Consider the following 10,978-nt stretch of genomic DNA (forward strand, 5'->3'; position numbering starts at 1 on the left):
TCTCTGGAATATGGGATTTTAGAACTCTCAAACTTGGGGTGTTTAACAAGGCAACTCTGGGACTAGCATGCTTCAAGCTCCTCTTTCTCATGCTAGAAACTTGGATTATGGAATCATGCTGTCCAAGAAATCTCTTCTTTATTGTTGAGGCTAGGATTCTGGAACTCCACCACTTGGATCACATGGTACTCTCTCTATAGCTGCTAGCTGTTGGTCTGGGAGGGTGTCACAACCTCTTCAAAGCTGGGGCCAGGAATTAGAAGTCCAGGGACTTGCCTTCTCAGACAAATATACACACAATTTTCTTGTACCTCTGCCCTTAAGTAACCATTATCAACTTCTGGCAGAGGAAATTTCCCTATCCCCACCCCTAGTGTCCTTGGCTTTTCTTAAGCTTTGCTATTCTCTGGTTTGTCCTCTGAAATAAGTTCAGCCAAAAGGCATAATTCTTACTCAATAAACGGATTCAATCAAATCATCTCTGTTGCCCAGGTGGGATTTTTAATCTCCTCCAAGAGGTTGCCAGTGGCACCCTACTAGAAAAAATGTAAGCCTAGGCAGCTTAGTGGCCACTAGTAGATATAGCACTGGTCCTGGAGTCAGGAAGCCCTCAGTTAAAATTTTGACTTCAGACACTTTCTAGCCATGTAAGTTCCTTAACCCCATTTGCCTCAGTTTCCTCATCTGTTAAACAGGGATAATAGCACCTAGCTCCCAGAGTTGTGAGAATCAAGTAAAATAATTTTGTCAAGTGCTTTGCAAACCTAAAAGTGCTATATAAATGTTAGCCATCACCACTATCACCATCATCATCATCATCATCATCAACTAAGTCCCAAATAAAGGAGCTGTAAACTTCTCTAGTTGATCAAGTAATTTTTCTTGATCTACCTCCTCCACACACATTTGTTGCTGAACATTCCTGAGGTGTAAAACAAAGCATAACTGTTTTCCTAAACCATCAGAAAGCAAAAAACTCAGTTGCTTTTAAGCCAATCAAAAACCAAAAAGGTCTGTGACCCAAAGGGTCAAATGTTCTATCACTGGCCTCAAGAAAGGAAGGAAGCAAAGAAACAAGTTGTTATTTATTAAGCACTGTGCTAAATACTGAAGATACAGACACAACCAGAAAGAAATACAACTCCTGCCTCAAAGAGACAACACAGGAAAGGAAGCTTTAAAAAGTGGAGTAAAGGTACCTGGTACAGGGGTGTGATTTTCAAGTTCAGAAGTCAAGATCAGAGCCAGGAGGGGAAGGTTGGACAGACTAAGTCCTTTAGCAAAATGAAGGCCTCAAGAGAAGCTCACCAATGGGAGAAGGGGACTGATCTGGCAGAAGGATATTCCTGTAATGGTTGAATGTTCTAAGGCAAGAAGGCTCAGATGCTGAGGGAAGTTCCAGGATAAGACAACAGGTGAGATATGGATTTGAATTCCACAAGTCAGAGCAGCTGAATGTCGCAGTTGATAGAGCACCCAACCTGGAGTCAGGAAGACCTGAGTTCAGATCTGACCTCAGACACTTACCTAGCCAGCTGTGTGACTCTGGGCAAATTGCTTAACCTTGTTTACCTCATTTTCCTCATCTGTAAAATAAGTTGGAGAAGGAAATGGAAAACAACTACAGTATCTTTGCCAAGAAAACCCCAAATGAGACCAGGCAGAGTCTGAAATAATTGAGGGACAACAATGGAAACAGAGATTGGAGGGCTCTGATATAATCAAGACACTAATTCATTATAGCCAAATCCCCTTGGTGTTCTTTGTGGTCCAAATTTTAAGCATCTTGGTTTTATGATCTGATGTCATAACAGTGGATAGAGCAACAGACTTGGAATCAGGAAGACGTGAGTCCAAATCTGGCCTCAGACATTTGGTAGCTGTGTGACTCTGGGCAAGTTGCTTAGCCTTGTTTGCCTCAGTTTCCTCATCTGTAAAATAGGAATAATAATAACCTCTAATTCCCAGGATTGTTGTGAAGATCAAAAATATAACACATATAAAGTGTTTAGCAAACCTTAAAGTGATGTTTAAATGCTAATGAGTATTACAGGGACACCTGCAGAAGTCCCATTTCCCCCTGTTCATGTCTACAATATAGGAGCAACCCCAGCATGAGAGAGATGCTGTATTCCTTAGGGGTATTAACTGTGTAACTGCCTTGCTTCCAGACCTTAATTGTACTTTCTTGTTTACTTTGTTAACACAATACCATAGATCCCTGACAGAATTATTTGCATTTTTTTGTTTTCTTCTTTTTTTATTTTAAGGATGATCACATATCTTTACTGGCAGATAATTGAAGGAAGAAAAGTCATGATCAAACTTCTACATGAACAGATCATCAATGCAAGTTTCTTACTACTGTTGTTCTCTTTTTCTCTTTTAAATTTGCAAATAACCATAGAAGCCTTCTTTGTGTCCCATTTCTTCACGGGGTCCTGCTAAAGCAGGGGTTCTTAACTTGGAGTCTATGAACTTGATGTGTATATGTGAATGCATGTGTATAGATGTGTGCGTGTATACACATATAAGTATGTGTATACATATAATACATGTATGTGCATGTGCTTCAGTATAATTCATCTCCTTTATAATCCCATATATTTTATTTTATACATTTAAAAAATTATTCTGAGAAGGGCCACATAGGATTTACCAGATTGCAAAAGGAGTCCATGAAATAAAAAATATTACAAACTCCTCTGCTAAAAACCTGAAGAGTTTGGGTGGCTAGGTGGCTCAGTGAGTAAAGCTCTGGCCCTGGAGTCGAGGACCCGAGTTCGGTTCTGGCCTCACACACTTAACAGCCACACAAAATAAAACCAGCCATGTAACCTTGGGCAAGTTACTTATCCCCAATTGCCCTCCAAAAAAAAAAAAAAACCCTGAAGAGTTTAAAGATATTCCCAGGGGAGATAAGAATAGGTGGTAGCATAGATTTATTTCCTCCATCATGTGTCCCAGAATCATCATACAACTGTCATCACTGTGAATAAGTTTCTGTATACAGTAAGACAGTTTGGCAAATCATACTCTAGAAAATTTTGCTCTAAATGACTTAATTGATAGAATTCAGCAGAATTTGGGTTTACTCCTAGTCAGACATATAACATGGGCTGGCCCCACACCTACATGAGTGTGTGTAGCTACTTAGAATCATAGAATATTAACATTTGAAGAATCCTTCATCGTTACTCATTACAATGAATTGTGAATCTCATCTGCAATGTCTCCGACAAGTGGTTGAGCCAAAACAGAGAACTCACTACTTTATTGAGCAATCTGCAAAGAAGGCCATCAAACATACCTTGTCTATAGAATTATTGACCTGAAAACTATAACATGAGAGTCACTAATCACCTGGGCAGGGCATTGTGCTCAGGTCTCAGTTAAAATACTCATATATTGATACTGGGAAGAAGTTTTCCTAGACTTGATCACTTGGCACAGTGTACTTCATTAACTTCACTGGTTGATGCCTTGTGTTCTTGAGGAAATGAAATAGAGAACGCTTGCATTGACTTTAACAGACAGGAAAATGCAAGACCAGGACAGGTTCTCCAGGGAGTGGTTGGAAGAGAGAGGTATTACATGAAAATGAGTCAGGAAGGACAGATCTAGGATTTACTAGGGCACATAGGGTACCTACTGGAATTGGAAAGGAAATGTGAAGAGAGATGCCATGATACAGAAGGAAGGACGCAGAAGACAACTTCATATTTGTCATAATTTTGCCCATGAGTTCTAGGAAATGTAAGTCTCCTTCTGGTACCAATCCCAAAAGCATTTCTAATTTTCTAGATTCAGAGGGGTTCATCACTATGCATGGCTCAGTGTTGGTGGTTAGGCAAAATCTGTAACAATTTTATTTCACACCAAGAAAAAGCATGGTGGGGCAGCCAGGTAGCACAGCGAGTAAGAGCACCGGCCCCAGAGTCAGGATGACCTGGGATCGAATCCGGGCTCTGATACTTAGCACTCCCCCAAGAAATAACTGGCCATGTAACCTTGAGCAAGTTACTTAACCCCAATTGCTTTAAAAAAAAAACCAAAAAGCATGGTGACTGTTCTTTATCTCATTCTTCTAACCCTCTCTCCAAACTGAATATTACAATGACGTATGAAAATCAACCTACTTCCTCTTTCCAAAAGTCTTCTCTTACTTTTGCCACCTGCTCCCCATACTTTTGTACCATTGTTATTTTGGACAGGAGAGAAAAGACAAGATGTTTCTTGTGGAGAAGATTTTAAAGCTCCAGGAGACCCTGAAGAAAACAAATACTTTCCCACTGGCTCAAGAAATGAGAGAACAAGAGGTGAGTCTCAAGTCCTAATGATGAGCTCAGGCTTCTCCTGAGGTATACTTCCCTTTGAATCTCAATGAGGTGTAGTAATGGAAAGAATCTTGGCCAAAGAATCAGAAGGTGTGGATTCTAGTTCCAGCTGGGTCACAAAATGCCTGGGTGGCCTGAGGTGCAAACCACTTATACTTTCTGAACCCTATCTCCCCAATCTGGTTTTTTTTTTTTGGAGGGGGGAAGGCAAGGCAATTGGGCTTAAGTGATTTGCCCAAGGTCACACAGCTAGTTGTGTCAAGTGTCTAAGGCCAGATTTGAACTCAGGTCCTCCTGACTTCAGGGCCAGTGCTCTATTCACTGTGCCACCTCGCTGCCCCTTCCTCAATATGTTTTTTAAAAAAGAAGGGGATAACTTTTTTTGTCCTGATTCCAGCAAAGGACATTACGAGTACTGATAAATGAAATAATATAGGTGTGACATTTAAAAAGCTCGAGAGACAAAGTTTCTGGGTAATCTAATAATTTTATTAATAAGTCTAGCATGCTTATTAATAAAAGAGGTCAGGGGCACTCTCAAGGGCCAAAGACCTCTCAAGGTGGGTTCACAGATTATATACCTTTGAAAGAATGGGTATTCCTGAGGGTGGCAATCAACTTTGATTGGTTAACAATTAATGAGAGAGTGAATATTATAGTGAGAAGTTGGCTATATTATGTGGGAATAAAAATTACTCATCCTACAATAAGAGAGATTCGTATTATAAGAGAATCTTCATCATGATTTGAGATGTTCCCTCCATCCAGGGCTCTATTTTTATAGTGTTAGATATCTAAACATTCAAGACCAGCTATAATAAATACAGAATAATTCCATTGGTTGATGTATGATGCATAGGCTAAAACAAACAAAACAATATATCAGCAGGATCAAAGGTTAGGCAGCAGGGTCACAAATTGGGTGAAGAAAAGAATACTTCCACTGGTTAGATGGTCATAGATTGTTGTAAAATGGATAGCTGCTCATGTTGGACAAGAGACAATGGTCTAGAGGTACAAAAATAAATTTGAGGGATATTCCATGTAGTTGAGTCACCTCTGTCACACTTGTCTTGGTCACTATGACAAGGAAAAAGAAGGGTGAAGGGCCTTTAGCTAGCTTCCTATGATCATGTAAGTGATCTTACCATCTGCAGCTCATAGTTCTAGGGCCAAATGTATGGAACTTATAATCACTACTCTTAACGTATCAAATTGATTAATATAGATTGGTATAGAGTTAGGGGTCCTCATTGAATCAACTTTCTCAATTACATTGAGCATCTTTTTTCTTTTTTTCAAAGTCAAAACCAAAATATATATTTGGTACATCATTAGAATACCAGGAGGTAAGATTTGGCAGGGTACTTATCACTAATCCAGGGACCTCCAACATCTTAAGTCTTCTTTCTGTTAGACCTCTCCACAAACAAGTTCCTCTAGGCAAGATTCCTCCCTCTACCCACTCAAGCTGTTTCTCTCTCATTTCTCTCTGCCCCCCTGCTCTGTTGGGTAAGCTCCTCTCACACTGAGCTCCATGTGACTCAGGCTCCATGTGACCACAGCTGTGAGCAAGCAGGTCACATAGGCCTATTAATGGAGGGGGGAGATCTTCCTATTTCAGTAACATTAAATTCGGCCCCAAGATCTTTTTTGTCCATTACATAGGCCGATGGGACTACAGTGAACATCTTGAGGTACAATGAGTTGGATCACCCAAATCTTGGTCAGAGAGACTTATCAATTTCCATATCACCTGTCTGACAAAAGGGAGAATCTACGTTTTTTCATACTTGTCTGAGTAAACACAATGAGCAGGAATCCATCCATTAACTTAAATTTAGAATTTCTTTTTCTTTTTGATTAGATCTTAGCCTGGGAAAGCCTTTGCCCAAGATTTCCCACACTGGTTGATTTTTGGATGAGAAAGTAGAAAAGAGGAAAAATCTTAAGGAAAAACCTGATTAAATACAAGAGAGAAATAATAATTTTTCTCATAGATAATCTCTAAAAACTATATAAATGCAAGGGATGAGTATTACTTATGTTAACTAAATAGAGCTAATTTCTGGAAACTTAAAAGATAAGGATTTTTCTGAGAATGTTGTATTAAGTGCTCATCCAAAATGAAGCAACAATGGTGAGATGAGGGAAATGTATGCTCTGTGTCAGGAACTTTGCTGGGCTATGGGAATACAAAGACAAAAGTGAAAGTGTTGGGTTTCAAGCAGTTCCCCTTCTAATAGAGAAGAAACTTGCATATAAGTGGGCCTGTAAAATAGTGATATAAGGAAACCTTGGTTTGTTTCTGACAAGTGTCAGAAGCAGAATTTGAACCTGGATGTTCTTTTTTTTTTTTAAAGCAATTGGGGTTAAGTAACTTGCTCAAGGTTACACGGCCAGTTATTTCTGGGTGTGGTGCTGAGTGTCTGAGCCCGGATTTGATCCAGGTCATCCCGACACTGGAGCCGGTGCTCTTACTCGCTGAGCCACCTGGCTGCCCCTTGAACCTGGATGTTCTTGACTCAGTCTAGCATTCTATCCACTACTCAGTCTGCTTTATTTCATGGGAATAATGCTGACCATGATCTTAAGCCCTTAACTTTTTGTTTTTGCTTTTTAGAGGGGGAAAGTCAGGGCAATTGGGGTTAAGTGACTTGCCCAAGGTCACATGGCTAGTAAGTGTTAAGTGAAAGGAGTGTGTATTGTAGTGAAAGGAGCAGTGAGATGAAAGTTAGATTTGAACTCCAGTCTCAGCTTTGTCAGCTGTAGGACCTAGGACAAGAGCCTTCTTATAGAACCATGTAATCAAATATTAAAGATTACAAAAAACCAATGAAATGAAAGTATTTTACCAACTAAAAGAAGACCATACAAAAGGGTTTTGTACAGGATTCATACTGCTGTTACCCAAATGGGACTGATTTCTGAAAGTTCCCCAAGGTAGGGATTTTCTAAACATGTTGCGTTGAATGCTTATTCCATATTAAATGACCATGGTGCTATGAAGGAAGAACCAGTTTTCCCTCAGCTTGAGGGCTTCAGATCAGGCCCTAATATTCATGTTTCACCCCAAGCCCTCCATGGAAATGGCGTCTTCCTCAATATCCACAATGAGCTAAACTGAGAAGAATCCCCCAATACCAGGATTTGGGTCATCTGATTATGTTTCACTGCCTTTAAGTGCTTCAATTTTATTCCTCCCTTTCCTTCTTTCCCATTCTCTGGGGGGAGAAACCATTTTATTTTCCTTTTCCTACTTTATCCTTCTTCTGCCTCTCTCCTTCTCCCTCCCTTCCTTTTAGCTGTTACCTTTTCTCTTCTTTCTCTCCTGTATCACTTTGGCTTCCATTTCATCTTTTCTTCCTTGGTTCTCCTCCTTCTCTTCGAATTCTTTTAATTAGTTAATTTATTTATTTTTAGTTTTCAACATTCACTTCCATAAGTGTTCAATTTTCTCCCCCTCCTTCCCCAAGACAGCCTGAAATCTCAAATAGGCTCTACATATACATTCCTATGTAATATATTTTCACATTAGTCATGTTATATATAAGAATTAGAACGAATGGGAGAAACCATGAGAAAGAAACAAAACCAAACAAAAACAAGAAAGTCTGCTTCACTCTGCATTCAGACTCCATAGCTCTTTGGATGTGGATAGCATTTTCCATCAAGAGTCCTTTGGAATTGTTTTAAGTCCTTGCATTGCTGAGAAGGGCTAAATCTTATCAAAATCAGTTATCACACACTGTGGTTGTTACTGTGTACAAAGTTCTCCTGGTTCTGCTCACGTCTCTTAGCATCAGTTCCTATAAGTCTTTCTAGGTTTTTCTGAAGTCCGCCTGTTCATCATTTCTTATAGCATAATAGTATTCCGTTAACATTCATATACCACAACTTGTTCAACCTTTCCACAAGTGATGCACATCCTCTCAGTTTCCAATTCTTGGTCACCACAAAGAGAGCTGCTATAAATATTTTTGTACATGAGTCCTTTTTCCCATTTTTATGATCTCTTTGGGATACAGCCTTAGAAGCCATATTGCTGAGTCAAAGAGTATGAACATTTTTATAGACCTTTGGGCACAGCTCCAAATTGCTCTCCAGAATAGTTAGATCAGCTCACAGCTCTGCCATCAATGAATTAGTGTTCCAACTTTCCCACATCTTCATCAACATTTATCATTTTCCTGTTTTGTCCTTGATAGGTGTGACGTGGTACTTCAGGGTTGTTTTGATTTGCATTTCTCTAATCAATAGTTATTTAGAGCATTTTTCATATGACTATACTTAGCTTTAATTTCTTCCTCTGAAAACTGCCTATTCATATCCTTTGACCATTTATCAATTGAGGAATGACTTGTGTTCTTATAAATTTGACTCAATTCTCTATATAATTTAGAAATGAGGCCTTTATCAAAGGCCCTAGTTTCTCCCTCTCTTCCTTTTTCCCATCTTCTCATCCTGCCCTCTCCCCATGACCACATCTCCTACCTTTCTTTTAGAAGCAGCTAAAACCAATACTGAGTACTTTGTAAGCCTGTCACCATAATGTATTGTGTAAATGAATAAAAAAAAAAACCTCTCACCAACCTGGAGTCACATAAAAGCACCTGTAATCTCACCTGTCAGAATATGAAAATTGTAGAAATTTGGAGTGCGTGACCAGATTCTGACATCAGTGTTAAGGATCAGGAGAAGGAGAGGGATCCAGACAGGAAGACAGACTTCCCCAGTCTTTTTAGTTAAATTCCTTCCCTCTCTTGGCTAAGAATCCTGGGTGATAGACTATAAAAAAAACAGTGGATGAAAATTAACTCCCAAATGTTTTAAGCATTTTGTAGTTATTTTGAATGGGACTTTCCATTATTTCCTTTGGGATTTTTATTTTCTATATAGAAATACTATTGATTTTTATGAGTTTGTTGTTTTATATGGTGCCACTCTGTTGAATCAACTGTCTCATTTTTTTTAACAGATTCTCTAGAATTTTCTAAGTTAACTATCATTTCATCCTCAAATAAATCTAGTTTTGTCTTCTTTTTGCCTGTTTATGTCTTAACGTATTTGTTATTACCACAAGAAGATGCCTCCATACCTCCTTCCCTTCTTTACAAAGGCAAGGAACTATGACTATACAATGTTGTCCATAGTGTCAGACTGGGTTAATATGTTGTTTAATTTAGCTGAATCACTTTTTCATTCCTCTGTCCTTATTCTTTGTTTTAAAAATGGCTCCAGGGGGCAGCTAGGTGGCTCAGTGAATAGAGCACTGGCCTTGGATTTGGGAAGACCTGAGTTCAAATTCGGCCTCAGACATTTAACACTTATTAGCTGTGTGACCTTGGGCAAATCACTTAACCCCAATTGCCCTGCCTTCCTATCTCCAAAAAAGAAAAAAAAAGTTAAGGGCTTAAGATCATGGTCAGCATTATTCCCATGAAATAAAGCAGAGTATTAAAGTATTAAACTCATTAAAATGAGTATTAAAAATAATCTTAATGGTAGGTGACTTGGGTTTTGACATGACTTTTTGACTCTCTGCAGATGGAGAGCAGGGAAAGCCTGAATGAGTCAATAGATTTGCTAAGAAGAAGCAGAGCATCATCTTTAAGGGTAAGATATTTGTCCCCAGTCACAGATCCAGGTTCCATGCTGTGTCATTTGGGATCTAATGTGCATATTCTTCTGTCTGTAGAGGGAATCTGGGACCGGCCTGGATAGGTCATCAGCAGATCTGACAAGCAGAAGCAGAATTTCTCTCAGGGTAAGAAGCTGAATGGACAAACTTAAGCCCCTATAGCTACCTTTCACCTCTTAAAAGGGGAGCGAGAGGCAACTTAGCAGTGCATTAGATAAAGTGCCCTGGAGTTAGGAAGACCTGAATTCAAACTTTGCCTCAGATACTTAGTAGCTGTGTGATCCTGGGCAAGTCATTTAACCTGTTTTCCTCAGTTTCCTTATTTGTAAAATGGGGATAATAGCACCTAACCTTGAAGGGGTTGTTTGTAAGAATCAAATAAGATAACAAATGTAAAATGCTTAGCACAGTGCCTAACACAGTGTTATATAAATGTTAATTATTTATGATTATTGTTATTATTATAAGAGATCAATATATCTAAATAGAGCTCATAGGTTCTTCAGGACTTGGGAGGAGTCTGCAAGCTCATGGAGAATGCTGTTTCCCAGCATTATACTATGAAAAAATAACTATACTTGTCCAAGAGACTTAATTCTTTTTTTTATCATTATATTTTTATTCTGAACTTAACAAATGCCAAGTAAAATTGATATTTCAATATATATATAGTAGAACAGAATAAGATGATTGCACATGAAACTACAGGGCTAGGAGCAATGAATGGAAGTTATAGAAAAGAAAATTTAGCTGTGCTGTAGAGAGAAACTTGCTAGTAATAAGAGCTATTGCAAAGTGCAACAGATAGCTTTAGGATTTAGGAAGGCAGGAAAGAAAGGAAGGGAGAAAGGAAAAAGGGAGGAAGGGAGGGAAGAAGAAAGTAAATAAGGGAACAATTGAAGAAGGAAAGGAAGGAGAAAGGAATACAAGGAGAGGATGGAAGGAAGGAAGGAAGGAAGGAAGGAAGGAAGGAAGGAAGGAAGGAAGGAAGGAAGGAAGG

The 10,978-nt window shown here is 39.0% G+C and overlaps 1 protein-coding gene across 1 annotated transcript in view; it reads left to right on the plus strand.

Moving 5' to 3' along the window:
- Positions 1–10,978, plus strand: part of TMC5 (transmembrane channel like 5) — a 145,313-nt gene that overhangs the window by 132,739 nt on the left and 1,596 nt on the right. The window contains 3 exon segments of the mRNA XM_069095969.1: positions 2,271–2,349; positions 4,215–4,319; positions 9,885–9,953. Of these exon segments, the coding sequence (XP_068952070.1) occupies positions 2,271–2,349; positions 4,215–4,319; positions 9,885–9,953 (253 nt within the window).

The sequence above is a fragment of the Petaurus breviceps genome, unplaced genomic scaffold (genome assembly GCF_028583685.1).
Source record: "Petaurus breviceps papuanus isolate PSGF00001 unplaced genomic scaffold, PetGlider_PUasm1.0 229, whole genome shotgun sequence".
NCBI lineage: Eukaryota > Metazoa > Chordata > Mammalia > Diprotodontia > Petauridae > Petaurus > Petaurus breviceps.